Source organism: Melanostigma gelatinosum (genome assembly GCF_949748355.1).
Source record: "Melanostigma gelatinosum genome assembly, chromosome: 6".
NCBI lineage: Eukaryota > Metazoa > Chordata > Actinopteri > Perciformes > Zoarcidae > Melanostigma > Melanostigma gelatinosum.
This window is the reverse complement of record NC_136639.1, coordinates 21,689,169-21,713,162: the sequence shown is the minus strand read 5'-3', so window position 1 is coordinate 21,713,162 and position 23,994 is coordinate 21,689,169. Positions and strand designations below refer to the sequence as shown.

Below are 23,994 nucleotides of genomic sequence, written 5' to 3'. Positions count from 1 at the left end.
TGTGGAACACCAGATGCAAGTGAATTCATGACTATCTTCATCAGTTAAACATGTTTCCTGCATCTTGACACACAGGATTTTGGCACCGAGGCAGATGAGACTGGTGTGTGTGTGTGTGTGTGTGTGTGTGTGTGTGTGTGTGTGTGTGTCTGCGTCCTGTTAGTACAGGCCTGTGATGATGAGGATGATGCATCCTATCCCCATTAGTGTTAGCCTAGATCTGTCAGAGCCTTGTTGGGTTACTGCCTGGTAAAATCTCAACCCTGAGGAACAATGGGATGGGCCACACACACGCCCTTGTGCATATGTTCCCAAGACAAAACAGTGTCAGTGCCAGTGTTTCACTGTTCCTCACACACACACACACACACATACCCGACAGTACCTGGAAATCGTCAATCTCACTTTCATCGTCAACCACATGTGCAGCAGACAGGAAGTGTTAGTCTGGTTCGTTGTCTTCATTGTAGCTTAGTTTTGAGCGACATCATTATCCCCGCACTGGATTGACCCCCGATTGCCCCCCGTCTCACCTCATAGTCAGTCACAGAGACGGCTCAGTTAGCTGACGAGTGTTTTTGTTTCTTCTTCCAACTCGGCTGGTGTTTGTCGCTCTGACCCGAGTCAAAAACCCAAATCGCTGATTATGCAGTGTCGGATTCTCCATCGTTACGATACGTTTGCCACGGAGACTCAGATCGGTGCTGTTGGAGGCACAGACGGGGTGTGTTCATCATTCAACTAATTCGACTGCACGCCCAATTTGTATTTCAAATCATTTCCGTTTTTGTTTGCTCTGAGAACTGATGTATCACCTCGCAGAGCCACTTTGATGCGCCTCCTCTTTGCATTGCGCCTCGCTCGGTAACAACACTTTAATAAGTTGTTTTATCACCTATCGTGCAGCGCGCCCGTCCTTGCGGCTGAATCCACAGCTGTCCTACATTCCCCTCGTGCCGTGGCGTCGTTGGCTTTGGCGAAAGGCAACCTTTTGCTCTTCGTGCTCTCCTTTATGGACTTTCAACGTTGCTTCTAATGAATATCTCTGTCATTAATTTGCTGTGACACATGGCCTCCCCCAACCAGCCAGCCAGTTGCATGTAGATTCAAGCCCCAAAGCCCTATTTAGTCTCTAAGCACCAAACTGCAGGGAGAGGAGCTGTACAATCGTGTGCCTTTAGTGGCTTTCAGCGCAGATTTCTTTTTCTTTGTGCCCTCCTAGTTGGTGCCAGGAGTTCGACGCTATTATCAACATTCGCGCGACGGAACTGAGTGCACTTCAGTCGGCTAGAAAGCTGCCCTCTCCACTCTGTGTTACCCAGAAAGCATTTCACATATTGCAGCTCTTTTCTCAATGAGGGGTGTGATAAAGTGTCTCGCCATTACGCCCATTCAAGGGGGGGGATTATTGTCTGGCCCTTGGTTTTGTGATGGGCTGATGGTAATGATGATAGCGGCCCGGTGATGGTTGCTCTTGGTTTCTTGCACTTTTCCCTCGATGCCGTCTTTTCAGAGAGGAGAGAGAAACAGCAAACGGCTCCCAGGTGAACATAAGAGTAAGCACATAATGACACAAGAAACTGCTTTGAAAAGAATTGACACAGCATGAAAACAGATGTAATTGGTAGCAAGTTTTATTAATATTCCCTTATACTTTATAACTGGCACTTTTTACTCTTTTGAAGTGCATCTGGCTATATTCAGATGATAAAGTTTTATAGCCCTCGAATTAAAGGAAGGAATTATAGAAACAAAGACGGCCTGTGTTTTCTCTGCATCCCATTTTCTTTAAATACTTCAAAAATAATGGACAATACATTTTTTTAACCATATGTTCTTTCTTTTTTTCCCTCCAACTCGGATGCAGAGGCCCACATGAGAAACTCGCTTGTGTGTTTCCTTGCATGCTAAACGAATCGGTCTGCTTCATCAGATGACCTGCACTGCGTGTGTTTTCAATTAGTCACGAAGAAGCGAAAAAGCAGTAAAATCGCTTCCATACTGTTACGTGGTGGACCTTATATTTTCCATATTACGTTGCATGCTTTTGCAAGGTTGCTGCATGTGTTCATTGTGAAACAATATGTTGCTCATCGTGCTCCGTGATGCAGCCGGTCTCTGTTTGGCTTCATCTTTAAACAGAGTGGTGAAGGAGTGATGGGTCTGTGGACGGTGACTTTGCCTCGGGAGTATTTTTAAACTCTGATGGATACGACTTACGAGGGTTGTACGCACTGGCCAGAGAGCAGCAATAATTAATGACGATTTTTATAGAAAGCACAAGAAAGCCCACTGAACAAGTGTGGCTCATTTACTCTCTTACGAGTGTGCTCTTAATGCCGCTTCTTTACCCTCTGCTCTGTCGTTCCCGTACTTCTGTGAACTTATTTATTCATATTTGTTGGGTTGTTTGCTCTCCAATGCTCATATGCCTCTCTCTCTCTCTCTCGCCCTCTCTCTCTTTCTCCCTCCCTCCCTCTCTCTCTCTCTCGGCCTCTCTCTTTCTCCCTCCCTCCCGCTCTCTCTCTCTCTCGCCCTCTCTCTCTCTCTCGCCCTCTCTCTCTCTCTCGCCCTCTCTCTCTTTCTCCCTCTCTCTCTCTCTCTCTCGCCCTCTCTCTTTCTCCCTCCCTCTCTCTGCCTCTCTTTCTCTCTCTCTCCAGGTTCAGGAAAATGTCTTTGTTGATTTTAACCACCAGGAGCTTCTTGACTTCTACAACAAGGTCTGTTATTTTTGTGCGTGTAAGTACATGCATGTGTCCACGTTCACGTCATGTGTTTCAGCACCTTCCATAGCATCCTGATTGACAGACATTGCCTGAAAAAATCCATCTGCCTGCGCGTCTACCTCATACTTTGATACATTTTTGTGGCTCTTTTCTTTCTTTTTTTTCTGACTGTGTGTGTGTGTGTGTGTGTGTGTGTGTGTGCGCGCGCGCATTTCTTTTGTGTACTTCTTTTTTTTTTTTCGAAGCACTCACTCAACCTTTTCTCCTCTTTCTTCCAGCTTGAAATCGTGCAAGGCCAATTGGATACCCTGACTTGATGCCTGGTGCTCTTTGTACAACCCAACACACACACACACACACACACACACACACAGAGTTAGATTTTTCGCTGACAGCTATGCCAGCTGTTGGAGGCCTAGAAATTCCATTCTTGCTCTGATTTATTTGAGAAAAATGTCAAACTTTGAAGGACAGAGTTTCTTTCCCCTGTGAGCTCCTTTTCATGCAGGTCTGTACTCAAGAGGCAAGTGAGGTCAGTACTTAAGAATTTTTACATCTTCATTCAGAGGATGGTGGGAAAATACCCTTCGTCAATAGCCCCTCTCTACTCTAACTCTAACGCATTTCTTTGTGACATTTTCTATACCCAGCAGTGAGGAACTTAATGTTTGATGAGAATTAGATCCATTAAGATGTTAAAAATATGTCAACAGTCAGTGGTCTTAAGAATGTGTTCGTACCCTCAAAACAAGGACGTTAAAGGAAATTAAATGTTATTTTGAGTTGAAACAAATGGATTTAGTGACTTGCAGAAGCAGCGAGTGTTCATGCCGTTCTGATTAAATCTGAAGTGGAGGTGAAATCCATCCAAGCTGTTGTTATTTAGTGAAGGCTCATTATTTCTCATTAAGACCAACCTGGACTGCTGGTTCAACAGATGGGAGTTCTGGGAGGCACAGCGGACCTCGTGTGTGTGTGTGTGTGTGTGTGTTTGTGTGTGTGTGTGTGTGTGTGTGTGTGTGTGTGTGTGTGTGCATAATTCCAATCTTCCTCTGAATCCAAACTCCCACGTGTTGTTCTGCTGCAGGTTCACCAAACAGCATCAGCTCAAAATAAAGAATTTACTTTAGCTCAGGAAAACAATTACTCCTCTGTCTGCTTACTTTCTACTGTGTGTAGGTTTTACATGTCTTACATGTTTTTGGTACAATACTTCTCACATCAATGTAAATCGTTTTCAGTTTCATTCACAATGCTTCAGGGCCAATTCAAGGCAAGCTGGTTTGCAAGCATAAATACACCAACGTATTTCATTTACAGGTATAAAAAAAACAATTACAGAAAAATATCATCGTGTAAAGATTAAAAGAAGAGATAAAAGTCACATGGGTTGATGGCAGTGGCCAATTCATTGCTGACCAGTGACAGTGTACTCAAGTTTTACCTGCTTACTAATCCGTGTACACTTAATTCACATTATCTTTTCATATTATAAATGTTCATTTATTAGCTTGCAATAAAAACTGTACCTTGATTGAATTGATGGTTCTGTTGACCTCATTCGATCTCACGAATGCATTCATGACGACCATGACGACAGCGTCAGCACCTCAAAGTCTGAAGCCGTGCTTTTTCTGCAGAGAAAGGAAAAAAAAGCCGCTTCGGTTTTGGAACGAGTTCCATCAACAGGTGTTCGGTTTGTTGCAGTGTTGGTGTTACGCAGGTGTTTTACCGGCTTGTCGTGGTTAAGATGAAGCCGAACCCTCAATTTACCCAATTACCAATATACCTGTGCTCATTTCGGCCACAATTAGTGATTCAAAGAAAGAGGTCACGACACAAAGCAGGCTGAAAAAGAGACGTCTTCACTGTCTGGTCAGGATGCTTCCTGGCTATTTCATTTTGGAGGTATTCTTGACACGTCCAGCAGCGGGACACACTGGAGAGATTCTAATGTTCCCCAGGACGAGCTTGAGGTCGTGGAGAAGGATATTTAGGCTGCTTCTCTTTGCAGTGGAGGACGGATGGATGGATGGATCAAAGGGAATATGAGATTATACAGATTTAGTCTCTGTATAATTGAGGCACTTCTTGAAAATGGTTCACATATGTAATTTTCCTTTCAAAAACGTGTCCCTCAGTCACCCGAGTCATTCCAGACAACTTTCCCGTGCAGTTCTGCTGCTTTTAGTGTCCAACCTCAGCAGGTGGCCAGCTGTGTTAATGGGCTAATTGGCACGTAGAGAGGATATAAAAACTCAAATACAGACTGAACCAAACAACAAAATCGCTCCCACTTCCACCTTGCCTTGTAAAATGGAACTTACTCTGGGAACCCTAATTACAACTGCCACCCTCGGAGATATTAAAAATATCCAGAGAAATGAGCCGACCATCAGCACTTTCTTCTTTTTTTCTCTCCTACATTAAACCTTGGACAGTTTCAATGGCGATATGAGCACACGTACAGAATGTAGGTCAACACAAATTTGGACAAAATCTTTTTCACACACATTCATCCCTGTACTTAAATCTTTGTGAGGACACTCGTTGACATAATGCATGAAGTTGCCCTTTACCCTAACTTAACCTTCTTCTAACCTGTACCCTAAAACCAAGTCTGAATCCTCAAACAGGCCTTTGAAGAACGGAGAACTGCCCAAAATGTCCTCACGTTACAAAAATGTCCTCGCTCTGACGGTATGGTCCTCATAAAGATAGATATACAAATGCACACACACACACTATATTTGTAAAAACTGGGGGGGAAATGACTCACTGAGTGACTTAAAAGTCCCAAAAAAACTAGTCTGCGCCTCATTCTGGACCATTTCTGCCAGTACTTTTTCTTTCATACTCCAATTGACAATTTTTGCCACCATGCGAAAACACCTGCAGCCAGAGGGAGCGCCGTGTTCCACAGCGTGAAGAACAGATGGCAGGGCCGAGCAGAGATGGCCGCCTGGAAAAAATAAATAAAAGAGAGAGACTCACACACTGAGACTCGCACTGAGATCCGGCAGAACACAGCACACAGAGTCCCGACGAGAGCGATAGGGGGCGTGTGTGTCTGAGTGTGTGTGTGCGGTTGTGTCTCTGCATGTACTTGTCAAAGCTGTTTGCAAGCTCCGGTGTGTGTGTGTGTGATGAGACTAGCTATGTTGGGCCGGACACCACACAAACACACTTGCTGTTTTTTGCAGAGCGACCATTCGGTGGGGGGGAGGTTGCTGTGCTTTTCTAGCTTTAATAAGTGTCTGATGGACTTACCTCGGTGTGAGGCAGCGGTCCTACAGGGCCGACAGAGCTCGGCCACGGATGACAGCCACTGATAGCTGATGCACAAAAGCAAGCAGACAGTTGAGCCCAGTGTTTACTGCCCATAGTAATGGGGATATAATTAAAAGCATCGCTCTGGCCTTCCATGTTCACCAGGTGTTTTCCTCCATTGAAAACAGAAAGTCCAATTCAGTGAGAGGCATTATTACATAGCTTTACCCTGTAATGTGCTCGGCCACACCAGCAAATGTCAAATTCTAAGCTCAGACAATGGCGTAGTGACTTTGGGGGTTGTGCAGGGGCCGCCATTGGATACAGGCAGTTTTGTTTGAGGCACGAATGAGAAATTGCCGGTGCTTCCTATTCAGCAGAACAGGGGTCACATAAAAGTGGATGCTATCTCAATTTTTGACTCTGCGGTCCGCTCAGAGGGAAAGCAGTGTCACGTGGTCAACAGCGAAAATTAGCATGACACCCAAGTGTGAAAGCACCACTCAAATTTACTCGAGCTCCACGAGCAATTGAGGCAGTTCCACTGAAGTGAATCGATTTCCGAAAATTATGAATAAGCGAGTAACAGTGCATGCGCTTTCTGACCAACCAGCTTGCCTCCTTAGCCTCCCAAGTTGATAACTGAAATACACTGCTCTGTTGAAATACACTGCTCTGTTGTACCAAAAGGTACGAGTGTTTTAAGGGAACACTGTGTAGCATTGCTGGGAATCTATTGGTAGAAATGGAATATATTATTGATACGTTTGTTTTTGTGTTTTTGTTCCCTTGAAATAAGCCGTTTGTATCTATAAAAGGAGCGGGTCCTCTTTACGAAGCCAGCCACCATGTTTCTACGGTAGCCCAGAGCGGACAAACCAAACCCTGGCTCTAGAAAGGTACGTTTGCGTTTTCACGTCTGCCACCGTGGTTCTCCTAAACGCAAGGCGGCAGTTTATCTTAGCCGTCGGGTCACCATTCAAAGCAACTTCACGACATACGTCCAACATTGAATTAACCCTTCTAAGGCACGTTGTAGTGCATTCAGGCTGTTTCTGGTGAACGCTGTCACGTTCAGTTCAGTACAAAAGCTAACCTTTACAAGCACTGCTCATAAGGTCAATAGTTATTTACCACTGACTTTCAGTGGCTTTTATTGAGAAAGCAACGCATTATCAGCCGTCCTCTCAGAGTAGAATACTTGTTGTTAAAAGACTCGTCGAACACCTCGACCGATTCTTACACTGTAAGTGAACTCATTGTACAAACAGCTTTCTTAACTGTGGACGTGGCCTCCAACTGTACCATTGAGTAAACGTTTGCATTTGTGAGTGCATTTATACAGTAAGTGCTTGTCGGTGTCCGTGTGTGGACTATGGACAATATACTTGTGTGTGTGTATTCAGTATTCTCCATCCGCCCAACTCGCTGCTTTCAAAAGACAAAAGAGACACCATCATGAGTGTCTTTTGTAAAAGATAAACAACAGCTATAAGAGTCACAACAATAGTATTAAACTGCACAGATAGCACCGGCTCCTTTTATGAGGAACAAGCCGTCACAATAGACTAGCATGCCTGAGAGCAGCTAATAAAACGTGAACAATGGCAGATGGGTAGTCGCAACAAATCTGTGTTGTGTCAAGAACAATCTGCTCCGCATGCCATTGCCTCTTTTGTGTGCCCTGTAATTAAAATATTTATCACTGCGCTCCCTCGCTGAAAGCGCTGCTATAATAGAACACTATCTGAATCGACAATAGGACCAACCTGCGAAACCTTCCTCAGTATTTGCCACATTTCTAAAGTCACCACTCTTTATACTGTGAATGACTGAGATAAAGGTAACACTTCAACAATTTCATGTTTCAGAGGTTTCCAGGCATGCAATCTCCCCAGTATTCCCAGATTCTCTGATTGTTTGACAGTTGAGCTAATGTCCAAAAGGATGTATGGTAGCCTGCAGGAAACCGTATAGAAATGATGCTTTGCATCTTTGGCCACATGAAACCACTGAAGAGAAACCAGGAAAAGGTCCACATGCTCGTCACTGTAATTCAAAAGATTGACATGTAAGCCGAGCTTGTCCTGTTATAAAGAATCTGTGTGCAATACTTTTTAAATTGGATGACTAAATTATTAAAGCATCCGTTGGCAGCCAACCAGCTCTGCCCCAAGGAGGTTTGGAAATAGGTTGGCACTGCAGTGATTGGAGTTAGAAATGGGAGTACCACTAACCTTGATATGCATTATTAATAAAGTGGATGAGGCCTCCGCTTTTGATCCCAAACCTCCGTAGCCTCTTTGTGACATAGCTGAGGCACTTTGTGGACGTAATCCAAGAGCCTGTCGTCAGCTTTGCGAAACTGATCCCAGCCCAGCTGGCATGGATCAGAAATGTGTCGGATCTTAATCAAATCTCAAAACGAACAGATTAACATAAAACTACGAGTGACAAACATGACATTTTCTCACAACGGACATAAAAAATGTGCAATACTTGATTCAGCAGCAGATAGTCTTGTCATCATGGCGCCGTTGCTCTGCTTCGTCAAGATTTTGACTTAAAATAAACACTCTTGTTTTGTTTTTTTAAGGTGCAGGTTGATAGATTTTCATGAAATATTTTCACATTTCTTTTGAACTTTGCACTTCAGTCACTTGTGCTGCTCTGTTTACTCTGCGGTGGTTAACTCCGGCTTCTCGGTGACACTTCCTCTCCCTTTGATTCCTCGTGAAACACACTTCTCATCATACACACCGTCTCCAGAGCATCAGCCATATACAATTGGCACTGCATGCAGGAGCACGTTCACGCACTTTTCTCAAATGGTCACGTAACATTCCTCTGCCGTTCATCTTTCTGCACCGTCATTTATTTCCAGCCGAATAGCCGCGTCAAATATTCGGTGCTGCTCTCCATTTGTTTTTCCTGCCGAAATTTCAGCCCCGTAACCAACCGGTCCCCTCGTAGATGATCAGTTTTCCCTTTCTATTCTGAAATTGTATCCTTTTCAACTCCTTTGTCTCTGCCCGTCTTTACACTCTGTTATTATCCTGGTAGGGTTGCGTCTTGCCGTGTGGCACAGACAGAAGAAGTTATAACCCCAGTGTCTTGTTTATATAAAGGCTGACGACTTGAATGGAATTTCGTTTCATTTTCTTTTCTTTATGAAATGAACAGGGACACCTCGCTTCGCTCTGAAACTTGTCTTTCTTTTCTCACAGCCTATGATCCCTACCAACTCTCTCACACAACTTTTCCACTTCACTATCTCCTCTAGCCAGCCTGGAGCCCCACGCGACCCGGCAGCCTCCACTTCCTGTACAGATAGAGACACTTTACCCCGAGCCCTTAAAGCTTCTTTTCTCCTCTGTATCTTCAGGTCCAAAGTGTTCCTCCAGACAGGGGTTATTATAACTCGTATGAGGCCTCTGTCCACTCTTTATTACTGACCCTCAACTGCTCTGACATATAAAGTTTTGTTTTTGTCTTTTTGGTTAGTTTACTTTAGTTTGACTACATGCCGGTGTCACTGAATTACAAAACATATCACCAGCATCAGTCGTCATCACATGAGGCCTGCTTGTTATTTCCTCTGGCGTTGTGCTTTGTGCTGCAGCACGTCTAAAGTTAGCCCACGTCTTTGTTCTCTCTGCCCCGGGAGCTGCTTGTCCATCTACGGATCTGCTGCAGTCACGGTTTCTGAGTTTGAGCGGAATGCCGAAACGTGAATGAATGAATATCAAAAAAACTAAAGCTAATAAATTGATGTTACTAATGATGTAACAGTAATCCACGCAACAAGTTGCAAGAGTTCAGTAGCTACAGGGGTTGTTTTTCTCCATTGGAATACATGAAAGGACTGTTTTAGTCTTGTTAAGCCAAATGTATGTGCTTCTTTTATTATATCCGTTTTGTGATTGTTGATTTAGAATTTCTGTGATCACAAAGTTAAGAGCTAGCCATCAGCTACTGTGTGATGCTAATGTGATGCCAAGACAGCATGCTTTTTTCACAGTTGTTTCCTGTAAAACCCTCAAAGCCCAACTCCTGCCTTTCACCTTCATTGGCAGTGTGTTTAGCCGGCTGCATGGCTGTGCACCTACACACATACTGAGGGCAGAAGACCAGACGAAATGCTTCAAGAAGCTACTGTAGCTGATTCTTTTCTTTTTACTGTACTGGCTAATATAAAGCATGCAGAATGTATAGTTAATGGAGCTGCATCGCACTTTAAGACGGGAAAGTTTCCGAACAACATTAAGAAGCATAGCGCAGGCAGGCTATGTCTTTCAGAGGTCACACCACCGCTGCTGTCCCGCTGTTCCATTGTTCGAAGCAGATACATCATTTTCTCTTCCACACCGACTTCCCGTCGTCCTCTCCGGTCCTACTTTCATTTTTATTTCATTTTTTGAAGTCTTTGCTCTTCCAAGCCCTTCCAGCCCTGACCATGATGTCTTCGTAAAGCTCTCATCTTTCTCTGTCTCTCTGTGTCTCTTTGTTGCTGCTTCCATGCCCTGCCTAGCTGGCTGCACAGTTGGCATAATGGATAGGCACACTCGATTCAGCTGTAGCGCCTCTCTGCTGGTCCACTGCCCTCGGCGGCAGCGCTGGGCACCCTGCCTAGTCTGGCTCAGTCTGGTCTGGCTTCCACCGTAGAGCCAATCGGGACCCGCCTCACTGCGGGGCCTTACTCGTGATTCACATCGCTTGCTTTCCCCTCGTTCCCCAACATTATCTCTTTGAGTCATCTTTTCATCCAGCTGCCAGCCGAGATGCTCGGCCAGATGGGCAGATTTTCCGATAAACAAGTTGCGGTTTTGATCTCGCGTTATGATATTATTTAGTCGACCTTGGCGCAGTTAAAGTGCACCTGGCCCAAGTTGCTACCTTTTTTTTTTTTTACTCTTTTCTCTGTGATTTATGATATATACTGTTGGAGCAGGTGAGGCCGACATGCTGTGGTCTGCATCGGTCACTGACGGTGATATGGAAGCCTTGATGCTGCATGTCCCCTTCATTTTGGTGGAGATCTATCTTTAGTTTCATCTTCCGTGCATGCACCGAGCTTATGTAGTTGTTGCCGTGCTGCATTTCCCCCATATTCCTTGTGCTAAATGACCCTAAATGACAGTCCATCATATCACACAACCACCAGTGGATGATCCATGTAGAGGACAGGAAAATAAAGACAATGCTTTCTTCTTGTATAAGATAGTCGGTTAGCCCCAGTAACGTAGGACATCAAAGTAAGACAAAGCGTAATATCAAACATTCTTTATTTCTAACATAACACTCTTCAGATGTCTATCATAGAAATACATGTGAAGTTACTAAGACAGGCAACAAAAAGGTTCAATTTATGATCCATTGTTAGAATTTTCAAACGGTATGTTTTGCTTTTATTTGAGAAAACGATTTTGGGATGATGACCAGACGAGTTACTTCTGTTAGCAACAAGCGTGTTAGCCACACATGGTAGCGTTAGCAGATTGGATTAGAGGAAAAAAACACTTGTAGTCGGAAACACTATGTTAATACAGCCCCATGGTTACGGTTGCAAAAGCTACGATTGGACAATCCCTGTTTGGTGGGAGGGTTTTAGAGAAAGGTCACTTGATGATCACATTCATATTTCTAAAACGCTCTTGGATCCTTTTATCTCGCGCCACCACCTCTGTCTGAACATCTGGTCCGCTCTGCTCCCACACAAAGAGGGTCACGATCTGAGCAGCCAGTGTCTGCTGAAGACGTCTCTGGAGTCCGGCTGGCACCGCCAAGACACGACAGCACTGTCACCACGCGCTCAGCTCCCCGTCTCCCCTGGTCATTCTCCCACGGCCTCCTCTTACCCCCGCTCGCTCTGCCTCTCGCTCTCGTCCTCACAAGCCCCATCATGTCTGGCCTCCTCTATCAATACGTGTGACATCACTCCTGCTGTTTGTTCTCTTCTGTCTTGTCCTCTCTTTCTCACTCTCTCTCGCCTCTCTTTGTTTTCCGGCGCGTAGCTGTGGCAGACTGTGTCGTGCCTCATTGTTTGCAGTTCTGATAAATTCGAATTTGCTGTGATCAGTGTTCGCCTGTGACTCTGGGCCTCATGACAGGGAACAGTCGACGGCCGTCGTTGCTCTTTAGGGTCGCGTTGTGCTGCAGGGTAACAAGCGGTGGCAGCAATGCGCTGCCATGTTTCTCATTTCTATTCCTTTACTCTGTGCCATTTGCTTTCTGTTGGCTCTGCTTTTTACTGCTGATATGTGTACCTTCCCTGTAATTAAAGCGTTCACATTATTCTTTAATGTAAAACGTAATCACTGTTGTGCTTGGTGTCAGACGCGTGGCCTGGCCCTTCCCTGACTTTGTCTTGTTGTCTTCCTGTTTTTGTTTTTTTGCTGAATTTGATTTGATTTTTGTTGCTGTTTTCATCCCTGCACCAAGTGGAGCATGTGCCCTGTGATGTCCTAGGCAAGGTGGTGCGGGGTGTGTGTCTGCAGGGCGTCTGCAGCAGCGGTGTGTTGCATAAACAGTCTCAACACAGATGGTGCAGCATGCCTCTCTCACGGCCCGGGGAGCTCTCTCTTTCTGTCTTCCGCACCTGCTGCACCCGTCTCTATTAGTCTGACTTGCCCTCTGTCTCCGTCTGCCTGTGTCTCCCTCTCTGTATGTCTCCGTCTATGGCCGTGGTTAGACTTGTCTTTTCAATGCCAGCTTTTGTGATCGGATGGGACAGATCGGAAACTCAGCTCGGTCCACTCTGGACTGTACACAAAAAGCACACGTAAAACTGTGGATAAACGCATTCAATTTGACACATTTTGTTATTTCTACATGCATATTCGTCCTCCCCTGCAGTGTTAGCAGACTTGTTTTATTGAAGAATAGCCGCTAACAAAGAAGACGCTGAAAAACTTACTTTTGATAAATTGTCCCGTTGACTGTCCCCACCTCGCTGAGATCTGAACTCAAATCTTTGTATTGGTCACCACTTGTACTCGTTATGATGAATCTGTACCCACCAGAGTTGCGATCAGGACACACGGCAACAACATGGTAACCACTTTAGCTACAGGTAAAAGCAATTGTAAGTGCACCCAAAGTGTTGGTACCGTAATAACCACTCATTGCATTGGAAAACTTTTTGCACTGCAAATATTTTGTTTGCCTTTTGATGGAAACAGTAAGTGCAGCCTGAAATATATTCACCGCCATCGTTTATTCGTTGTAGGGAACGCAACATATTTGTACCGCACCAGCTCAAATATGGCTGAGTCCTGTGAAGAGATGGAGTGGAATGACATGGGGGCATGAACACGTTGAAATCTACAATATGTGCAGTCACCAGTTTTACACCTTGCAGGTCTGTGCAAAACACTCACTGCCCTTATTGGCTGCTCTGCACTTCTTTTTGATTTGCTCTGCTTGTCGCCAGTGATTGAGAAATTAAATGAGAAAAATGGGGGGGGGGGGGGGGGGAACGGAAGCTTGTTTAAGGGGGGTGTTTCTTAATACTGTTGGGTTATCCTTTGCAGGTGTCTTTTCACTTCATTTTGCGTCTTCAAATACTGCACATACGAGACACGAACAGAAGAATCCTATTGACAGCTAAATAAATGTCTCTCCTATCAAGGTCGAGCTGTACTTTGAGGAGGAGGAGGAGGAGGAGGAGGAGGAGGAGGAGGAGGAGGAGGAGGAGGAGGAGGAGGAGGAGGAGGAGGAGGAGGAGGAGGAGGAGGAGGAGGAGGAGGAGGAGGAGGAGGAGGAGGAGGAGGAGGAGGAGGAGGAGGAGGAGGAGGAGGAGGAGGAGGAGGAGGAGGAGTTTGTAGCCGGTCTTGTGTCGGACCTGATGGGGAAGTTCTGCTCCCCAGTTCAGTGAACACGGTGCGTTACAAACCAATTCAGCACAGATGTCCTGCAGTTATGGATCGGGAATTAAGTTTTTGGACTTGCTCAGGACTTGCCAAGTCAGTTTGGACGCCGTCAACAGGGAGGCTTTTATTTTGTTGTTGACTCTTCAATTAAGACGACTGGAAGAACGGAATAAATCTACAGAATTCCTCGGCCTGTGTTTTTTATGTAGGTTTTCACTGCCTGCCCAGCGCAGAAAACTCAATGCACATCAAGCTCATCTTTGGCCTTGTTCTCAGCTCTACCAAAGGGAATAAGATAACTCTGTAGTTATTTATAAGCAGGAAATATATCAGCTCAACAAGCAAACCACTGACTCATGTGACAAATCGTTCTGTTAACAGTCTGAATTAACAGCCTGGTTTTGAACAGTGTGTATCTGATCCTGACATGAAGTGTTGATTCATCACTTCATTGATGGACAGAAGAGGAGCTGGCGATAGTTTTCATAATTGATTGCTCATTTATTAAGCAGAAAAAAAGAAAATGTAATCCAGCCTCTGAAATATGAGGGTTTTCTACATTGCTTTGAATTTAATTATTTTTAATTAAATCTATTTTGGCTTCGGGCTGTTGGTCGGATGAAAGGAGAGTAATTTGAAGAGGACCGGCTTATTGACAAATATAATTGACGAAACAAAATCAACAGATAACTTTATAAATACAAATTGTCATTAGCTGTTTCTTTAATTTTATACAGCTGTCATGTCAGCAATCTTAGCTACAGCATAATTACATATTTAGGGTTTAAATGTAGTGATTGTAGTGACAAATGTAGTTCTTCCAGTTTGATATCTTTGAAAACGTGTATATATACAATAATGTTACTTTTATTTTTAAAACTGTATGTATTTTATTTTATTAAAAAAAATACATAACCTTGGCCTTTCTTACTAATTCAAGGGGAAAAAGTACACTTCAGATACATACAAATATGTCCTGGCTACTCAGGTAAGAGAGAGTTGAGTCGGGTGTGATGTGCAGCAGCAGGCTTGTCAGGGCAGCGTACGGTAGATGTGAGATGACAGATCAGAGGTCAGGGCTGTAAGTAGGAACAGGAAACTACTCACCTCCTAACCTGTCACTCCAGATCTGTGTTCAGCAGGGAGGTGTTGCAGCTTCTGCAAAACTTCTGCTCCCAACTTCTGCTGTCCCAAAAAAAATGTTCAGTTTCTCCAGCAGGGACATTAAATGAAGCGCAGATGAGATGAGTGGATCCAGGGACAACCGTGTTATTATTGTGAAGACCACAGTAATACAAACCTTTATTTATTCCTCCCCATTCATCTCGTTTTATTTTCCTTGTGCCGGTAGTGTTTCATCTGGTGGTTTCTTGAGGTGCAAATGTAGTAATATAAAATTCCACCTTCACTACTCTTATTTTAATCCATTTTGTTCAGAGAATAGAAAACAGGTGTATGAGAAGATATTCTACACTGCAGCTTTATCAGGTTGTTTTCAGTGGAGGGAGACATAAAGACGGAGAGTAAATGTAGTATCATGCAAAGGTCAAGAGCTAATGATGTCACATCCTCTTGAAATGTCTCCACAAATCCTGAATTAGTGCTTACAGCTCTTTGGAGAGTAATTAAATAAGGCAGTGTGTGTCGTCTGTATCTGGACAGAACATGTATTTACAGAAGGCCATCATGAAGGTTGTTACCGTGCGGTAACCTCCGGTTCTGAAGCGTGCGATAAAATTGCATTCTTACTAATGGCCATCATGGGCCAAGATGTCAAATTGTAAGTCGATGAGAAAATGACTCTACTTCTCTCTCGGTTTATTACCTCAGTAAACATTGTAAACATGAGTTTATGTTCTCAATCACCAGTTTTAAGTCTTCTTCAATACAGAATAATGTTCATTTCGTATATCATGGTCCCCTTTAGAGTAAATAGACCATAAAGCAGAGCATGCTTTAGGGCGGGGCTACCTGGTGATTGACAGGTCGCTTCCACGGCGTTGTTCGGTCTGGGAGTTGTCAGTGTTGTCCTCTTACAACTTTTCCCCTTTTCACAGTGTGTTTTCACTTCATCAAAGTTAATTCTAACTGTTTTGGTCGAGTAAAAATGTCTTATTCAGCGTTCAGTTGGACTTGGCTCCACCCTCATGTGTCACTTCAAACGAGAATGCCGAACTTGAGGCTTAAACTAAACGACAGGAACCAACGGGTGACGTCATGGTGACCACGTCCACTTCTTACATCCAGTCTATGGTTTTCACTAAAACTGTAACAATCTCAAATTATGGAGCAGGAAACAATTTTCACCCTAACATTATGTAAATGGTTTAAGTCGTGTGTGTGTGTGTGTGTGTGTGTGTGTGTGTGTGTGTGTGTGTGTGTGTGTGTGTGTGTGTGTGTGTGTGTGTGTGTGTGTGTGTGTGTGTGTGTGTGTGTGTGTGTGTGTGTGTGTGTGTGTGTGTGTGTGTGTTTAGTCCATGAATTAATGTATTGGAAGTGTCCAGGCTTCTTTGAGTGTTCTTCTGTTGTAAAAGTGCTACTCATCAGTGAAGGATCCAATCTTCCTCAATGTCTCCAATAAGCTTGAAGTGCACTTAAAATGAAAAGGGAACAGGATGTCAGCGGTGTATTGCTATTACATTTTAACATATCTCCAGTTGAATCAGGATTTAGGGTTGGTCAGCAAACATCTGCAACTGAGATCATAAACATGGTGTCTGTAACAACGCGGCCACTAACGGTTTGCTTCAAGACTCTGGTGTGTTACGCTAGCAGTGGCTAGCTGCTAGCCTCAGGCAGAGATGAGGAACAGGAGGTCTGGTAACCTCACGTCTTCCCAACTTCCACACACACACACAGCTTTTGTTTTCATGTTTAAACTTGTAGTCTTCAGCCCGAACCAATGCTTTGTCAACAATTTATCTGACTTCGCCTAGCTCCCTCTGGAGCCACAAAAGGCTTTTGTTTCACTAGTAGTACTCCCCAAGACCTGTCAACAGACCTTGATGTGTAAACTCTTTTGAGTTCCCCTTTAAGAAAAAGAAGGGGGATTCGAAACCAGTCAATCATACAGCTACACATCAGATGACCATCACTGAGAGGAAGCTACTAGACAGCCAGTGATTGTTCTGTTGTTGTTACAGAACAATCACATCTAGAAGCTGATGCAACAAACAACAGCAGGAAAAACAACAGTTGTGGTGATGATAGAGTATGGCAGGTCTCGCTGTGTTTTCTTTCATTGCCTCTCTTTAAACCCCACTGAGCAGGCCTTTAAATTTCAGGTCACCTTGCTGGTTCTGAAGAAACAAGATTTGATCAAAAATAACACGGTACTCATCATTTATGTGGTGGTTGCACCTTCGGGGGACCTTGGAGACCATAAGGCTTTGTGTTGTTAACACAAGGCTGCATGGCTCCAACGTCATCCACAAATGTCGCCTTGTTTTAGCTGGTTGCCCAGAATTAATTTAGCTGAATGATCAACATAGAAATATATTCTCTCAGCATAGACTGTCACCCATCTGTTTGTGGACCGCAGTTTTGAAGCCTCGAGTTCGGCATTTTGGCCATCGCCATCTTTGTTTTTTTGCAGCACAGAACGTAAGTGACCTTATTTGGACTGCGAAGGAATGACTGGTGGTAGCGACCCATCAATCACAAGGTGCTTTATCTCTATTTGACTCTAAATGGACCATCCTTTACTAAATGAGCATCATGCTGTATTGAAGAAGAGTTGAAACAAGAGATTGAGACCATAAACTCATGTTTACTGAGGGAATAAATCAAGTGAGAAGTAGGGTCATTTTCTCATAGACTACATTAAAATCTGTCTTCTTTTTGTAACTAGAGGAGTCGCCCCCTGATGGCCATTAGAGAGAATGCAGGTTTGGGCCACTTCTGCATTGGCTTCACTTTGAAGAGCCGGAGGTTGCCGCCTGACTCTCAGGAATTAAAATTAAATAAATATTGTCGTCTGCAAACGTCCTTCACTGTGTTGATCAAAGTTTCATGTTTGCATAATGAATCACTGAAGAGTCAGAATTTTGCATTACTTTTTTAGACTTTTTTAGTGTCTGTCATGATGTGGAGAATCAGCCAGCGATGTTATTTCCCATTTCCTTTTAACAACAGTGATCATACAAGTCAAAGGAGCCGGTGAGCGATGTCCCACACCTGCTGAACCAACCAGCCTCTTTCATGTTTCATTGCCACCCCCAGCCCAAAAAAAAAAAATGGAATCTTTAAACTCGGAGAGAAAGGGTGAAGAAGAACATCTCATTCTTGGGGACCTTCCTAATCCTTTTGACTGCTCTCTTCAACCCCCCACTCCACACACACACACACACACACACACACACACACACACACACACACACACACACACACACACACACACACACACACCACATGGGCTGACTCTTCTGAGCACACTGCCCCCCCACCCCCATCACATCCACATTATTACACAGCAGCTAATCCTGTTTCCCAAATCCCAGTACCTTGGAGTCCACTGAGAAAATCCTATTGGTGTTGCACATTTCTCCATCGGCTCCAGCATACAGGACTCCTCCAGACTCCCTTTGTCTCCTCCAAAGCCTGCCTTCCCCATGTTTTCCCTGTAAATCACCCCCTAAGTCCCCGCACCCCTTCCATAATCAACAGTGTCTGAAGATTATTATAGCACGCATTGTTGTGCAGAATATCTCCGGCAGACACAGAAACACACCCACACACAAAGGGGGACGCTCGCCGGCTTTCTCGGCCTGCCCGCCTGCCTGCCAGTCTGTTGTTTTGCTCCGACTAACTCTGTGGTTTATTTATTGCTCTTTTTGTTTATTGATAGAGTTATGCTGAACAATTCATGAGGCCGCATTCTTTGCAGTGAAACTCGAGCGTTTGTTACTCACTGAGAGGAGAGGATGGACGGTCGGATCACCTCCATTCAATCCGCGTGGCTCACTTTATAATTAACCGTATGACGTGTGTGCTCCTGAGAGCTTGCGTACGTGAGCGTGTAAGTGTGTGTGTGTGTGTGTGTGTGTGTGTGCGTGCGTGTGCATGCGTGCGTGCGTGCGTGCAAGTACAGGATTTATACGTCTGTCCGAATGTGAGATGACTGACAGGCTCTTCTCAGCTGCCAGATGATGCCCGCTTCATCGTGTGTAGCAGGGCAGCTGCTCCAAGACTCCAGTGCCAGCAGCGAGGTGTGTGTGTGTGTGTGTGTGTGTGTGTGTGTGTGTGTGTGTGTGTGTGTGTGTGTGTGTGTGTGTGTGTGTGTGTGTGTGTGTGTGTGTGTGTGTGTGTGACGGATGTTCCGTGCTCAACTGAATACCTGTTAAGTGCTTTAGTGGCATCGTGGGATTTCAGTGAGGTCGCATGTGTAGTCGGGTGCTCGCAATTAACCATCTGTCTTCGCAGTGTAGTCGACCTGTAGCGGTTGAGGTATTCGTGTTTGTGTGTGTGTGTGTGTGTGTGTGGATATAGGAGAGAGGATCCTGGGCAGGGGGGCAGATTAAAGAGGTGTGTGTTTGCCGTGTACACTAAGGAGATTTACAGAAACACGAGATGCTGCTGCACGCTGAGCTGTAGCTAACATGCCAGAAATGTCACAATCAAGTAATATAAATGTCATAAGTTATGATTAAATCGGTCGTCATGCCTTCCCTGATAATGTTAGAATGCACCAGCCCAACAACAACACTCCTTGCTCAAGACCTGAGCCATTCTGATAAACGTTACGGAAAATGAATGACAAAAATTCAAGCTGCAGTTTCTAATGTCAAGAATTAAATGTTTAACTCAATAAATAATGTTTTATTTCTATCTTTGCCACAAACAGCACTACAAAGAGTCCAGTCTGGTGTCTTTTTTTAGGAGAATTATCTGTAAGTTAAATCTGCTTAATGATTATAGTTCCCCCAAAATGCAGAAGAGTCGAGGGACTTTTTTCAGCTTTAGGAGTATAGTGTCTGCAGTAGGGCGGCTTGTGTGTTGCATGAGAGGCAAAATCCAGGGTGCAAAGGTCTTCAAATCACTCGCTACTGCTTGTAAAGCCTAAATGCTGTGGGCACACTCTACTAACTGAAAGCTATACTCAGATCAGCATCCTTACTTGTCAACTCAGAGCTGCTCCCATCTGGAATGTGGCAGTTGGACGGTCAGCGGACTTAGTTAAGTGCTTTTTCAATGAATGAAAGTGAAACTGTAACAGTGGATTTCCCCCTCGTGCACGCACATACAAAGACACGCACACACACACACACACACACACACACACACACTGAGTCTGATCACTCTTAAACTGTTTTCACTCAGAGCTCTGAGAACAAAAACAAGTGCATCAGTTTTCAGCTCGGTAAAACCCAGCAGGGTTGATTCCCCCAAAGAAGAGTCTAGCATACCGACTTGTTGAAGCTAAAACATCGACCCCTGCTAAATGAATTAGCCGGGTGCGTGGCGGCAGCGATGGAGGTACAAAGGCCTCACTGATAACCGGCGGTAAATTGAGGAAGATAAATGTCCGTTTGAACTAAATCGTATCAAGCCGACTTTGCCTCTCCATCATGGGATCATAGCAACACAGCGCTGGTGTCCGCTGTAATCAAGTCGTCGCTTCCTTTGCATTTGGTTGTTGCAGATTTTCGACACGTGAAAGGACCTTTCAGTGGTTGGAGGCACTGTGTTTGTGTTTGTCTTCATCAAACACGAGGACGAAGTATTCTCCGAGCTTCACCCCATCCATCAGTGCTACCGTGCGCTGGTCCTCTCGACACACTTGCCACAATATTTAGATGATCATGAGCGATGCGAGAGGTGGTAAAAGCCGCTCTGCGCTCGCTGTAAATGAGCTTGTCTCTGAGGAGTAAACACAACTGGGTCTCGCTCTGAACGTGTCTGATTCAATGTTTCACACGGCGACGTTTGTGCTCTCCGGCTAAGCGCACACGTGGCGGTGCAAGCGCTACAGGTTTCACGATGCTGGGAAAAAAAAACCCCACTTTGCAACATGCGTGACTGCAGCCCATTCAGCCGGTGTGAGCCGGTGTAATCGTGCGATCCAATCGACTAATGTGCAGCATGTGCGAGAGCCAAGTGTGAAACCCAGAGGGAGCACGTGCTGCTGCGCCGGTTTGACCTCCGCAAGACGTTTTAGACTCCGCTGTCAACTCGTTGCCGAGGAGCTTCTGGGTGTCGTCCTGAGGTGAATCTGTCCACAAGCAGACTTGGTTAAACGTGTTATAGCATTCAGTGTTGGAAACGTAAAAAAAACAACTTAATATGTTGATCTTGACTTCATAAAAATGATCCACAACAATTATTTGTTGTCTACGGAAGGAAAACAATGTTGATTTTTTTTTAGATTAGACCACATTCGAATCAATATTACCTGCATTTGTAATTTTCTAACTCAATCACTTGAACAAGTCTTTGCTAATACGACCAGATATTCTGTCGATTGTTTCCCAGTCTCAGATGCTGATTTGCTCCGAGAAGTCCCTGAGGGCAAAGTTGATTTATTTTTCTGGCCTTCATTTAGATGAGTCAGAAACCTTTTTGCCTGCGTGTGTATAAATTGTTGCGGATAATTACTTTGTTGTTTGTGCGGGTTTCCACGGTCTGCTGTCATGATGAAAAAAATAAACGGTTGGTGTAATGCACTGAAGCTAGATTGAATCCGTCAAAAAAGCCGCTTTTAGCGACCAGACGCACTCCTGGCCTTTGACTCTTTGTGTCTGTCGAAGTGTGTTTTTACATTTAGATGTTCTTCTTGTTTGATGTCTGTGAAAGCAATGGAACAAACAAGAGTCTACAGCCAAGGCTACCACCTCTGAGACTGTTCTGACATGTTGCAATGACTCCCACTGCTCTTCTTGGCAAGACCCACCCTGTGAAGCATTCGAGCCCTGGGATTGGCCAGGTGTCCATGCAACGTTGAGGTACTGGTAATCCGATTGGTTTGGGTCGCATTCCCTGACCAATAGGCTACCCTGACCCTAACTACTCGAAGGCCTAACCTTAACCAATCGTCTCCGCCTCAACCATCAACGCAGGGCGGCTCTTGCCAAGAAGATCAGTGGGATTCATTATAACGCTGCACTGAAAACACAGTCAGCCTGTCAGCCTGCTGGTGGCGCTACAGTACAGGAGAAGTAATGGGATCACCGAGGTCCTCGGGGTACATCCTCTGTGGACCTTGAATGTGTAATGACAATCCATTCTGTGGTTGCTAAGATGTTTCAGTCTGGACCAAAGTAGTCCATATGTCCTCGCCGCTAACATGGCGAACGATTTAAAAAATCAATAGCAGGACTTGTTTATGTGTCTTCTAGTTCTGATTCAGTTTTCATTATAATTCCTAAAAACACACCCAAGAGCATTTTGTTTGTGTCAGTGATTGGTGTGATGGTGGTGAAATGGGCACAGCTGAACACCATTTCCAGGTCCAAATTACCCATAAACACAGCCAGAATAGCTGGAGGATAGGCTGGAGAAAAAAAAGGAAAGAGGATGGAAGAACTATTTTGCATTTCTGAAATGATCCCCGGTCTTATGGACATTAGAAAGCCATCACACTCTCCCCTTCACATTCTTTACCATTATGTCCTATCAGTCCTGTTGGCCTGAGATGTGCTCCATCTGCGTTGACAATTCGCATAAAGCAAAGCAATAAAGTGTTATCAGAAGTGCTTTTTTAAATTATGACAGAGCAGATCACATTAACGCACACGGTTCTATAAAGGCCATAACAACACTGAGTGAAGACATCTGCTAACTTTCTGAAGGCAAAAGTAAACATTTCCTCTTCACCTCGGCATGATTCCCCCCCCGTCTTGACAGAACAGACCTCGTGTTTTTCTGTGTATAATGTAAAGACTCCTGGGTCCTGCAGGTTTGATTCCAGCCCGACTTTGTTTCATGTCTCCCTCTGCCCGTCTTCTCTGTCGCTCTCCCCCGTCTGTTAAGCGCAGATGTCTCAAACTAGTCTTTGTCTCTTGCCACATAACATCAGTTCAGTACATCCACTGCATGTCAATCCATCCAGTCACTTCTTCTTTTTTTTCGTAAGCATTGATTCATGTGTCAAAGAGCTGTTTTTTTTTGTCAACACAGAGGAGTCAAATAGGAGTCACAGCCCTATGATTTATTCATTGTTGCTCCTCTATACAGTCGTGTTTTCACTTATATCCCCGTTGTTCTCAGAGAACATTGTGAGCATGCCGATCGCCACTTAGTCCGTCTCCATCTGCTGGTTTGGTGAGCTGAGGATGGTCGGATGTTCCCCAGGGAGCAGGGGCCCTCTCTGGGCTCCAGGCCTGCCTGCAAGTCCCCCCTAAACCAGACAGAGTCTCCTCGGGCTACAGCGTGACCCATAACACTCTGGACCAATCAGGCACCATCGTCTACAAAAGAAACCTTCTGCAGTGGTTTGTGATTTTAATGTTTGGGCTCATTTAAACTTCAAACCAATCACACTTTTAACATCCAGGAACCTTTTTAAAAGTAATCTTGTAAAAAATGAATGGTGGTCATGATTTTAATCACTCTCATGCCCTGCAAATGAATTGATTTAATTTTTGATCCTATTACATTTCCCAAAACTTTTTCAGGTCCCACACAGATCTGCGTTCATCAGGACATTTTGATTGGCGCCCGGGCGAGGGTTGTAAAGACATCTCGTCTTTACAACCTTTTCAATATCTGAATAGCGGAGCGTATTAAAAACCCTCTCTTTCATTGGACAGTCAGAGTGATTTTATGAAGTGTGTATTCTTTTCTTTTTTTTTTATTCACTCCAGCAATAAAACACGTTCCATTTCAGTAACCTCCATAATAAATCCAATGAAAATGATGAATTTAACGCAACGTAAAATCGCATTGTCCCACAATTACCTTGAAAAAATGTGCGCGAGTGCCGCTTATGATGAATTGAGACACACTGTATGTAAAGTCAGTCATTCATTACACGAGGTGAGATATAGTGGCGACACTGTATATCAGAATATAAGATTACCAAAACGTGACCAGCGAGGTCTGAGCTCATGGGAGTGTTCTCGCAGTAATTCAGCTTTGTCCTCACCTTACATCTCTATCTAGAGAGTGTGTGTGTGTGTGTGTGTGTGTGT

General features: G+C 44.5%; 1 protein-coding gene across 5 annotated transcripts in view; it reads left to right on the top strand.

The window, feature by feature from the left end:
• Positions 1-23,994, top strand: part of commd10 (COMM domain containing 10) — a 117,600-nt gene that overhangs the window by 59,820 nt on the left and 33,786 nt on the right. Inside the window, exons 6-7 of one of the 5 annotated variants that reach the window (XR_013772053.1) lie at positions 2,661-2,720; positions 3,005-3,715. Coding sequence is in view for 4 of the 5 variants with exons in the window: in XM_079270049.1 (XP_079126175.1) it covers positions 2,661-2,720; positions 3,005-3,043 (99 nt within the window). In the remaining variant the exon portion in view is untranslated. Of the gene's footprint in view, positions 1-2,660; positions 2,740-3,004; positions 4,164-23,994 lie in introns of those variants that run through there. The other 4 variants (XM_079270048.1, XM_079270047.1, XM_079270049.1 and 1 more) reach the window with 4 other exon arrangements.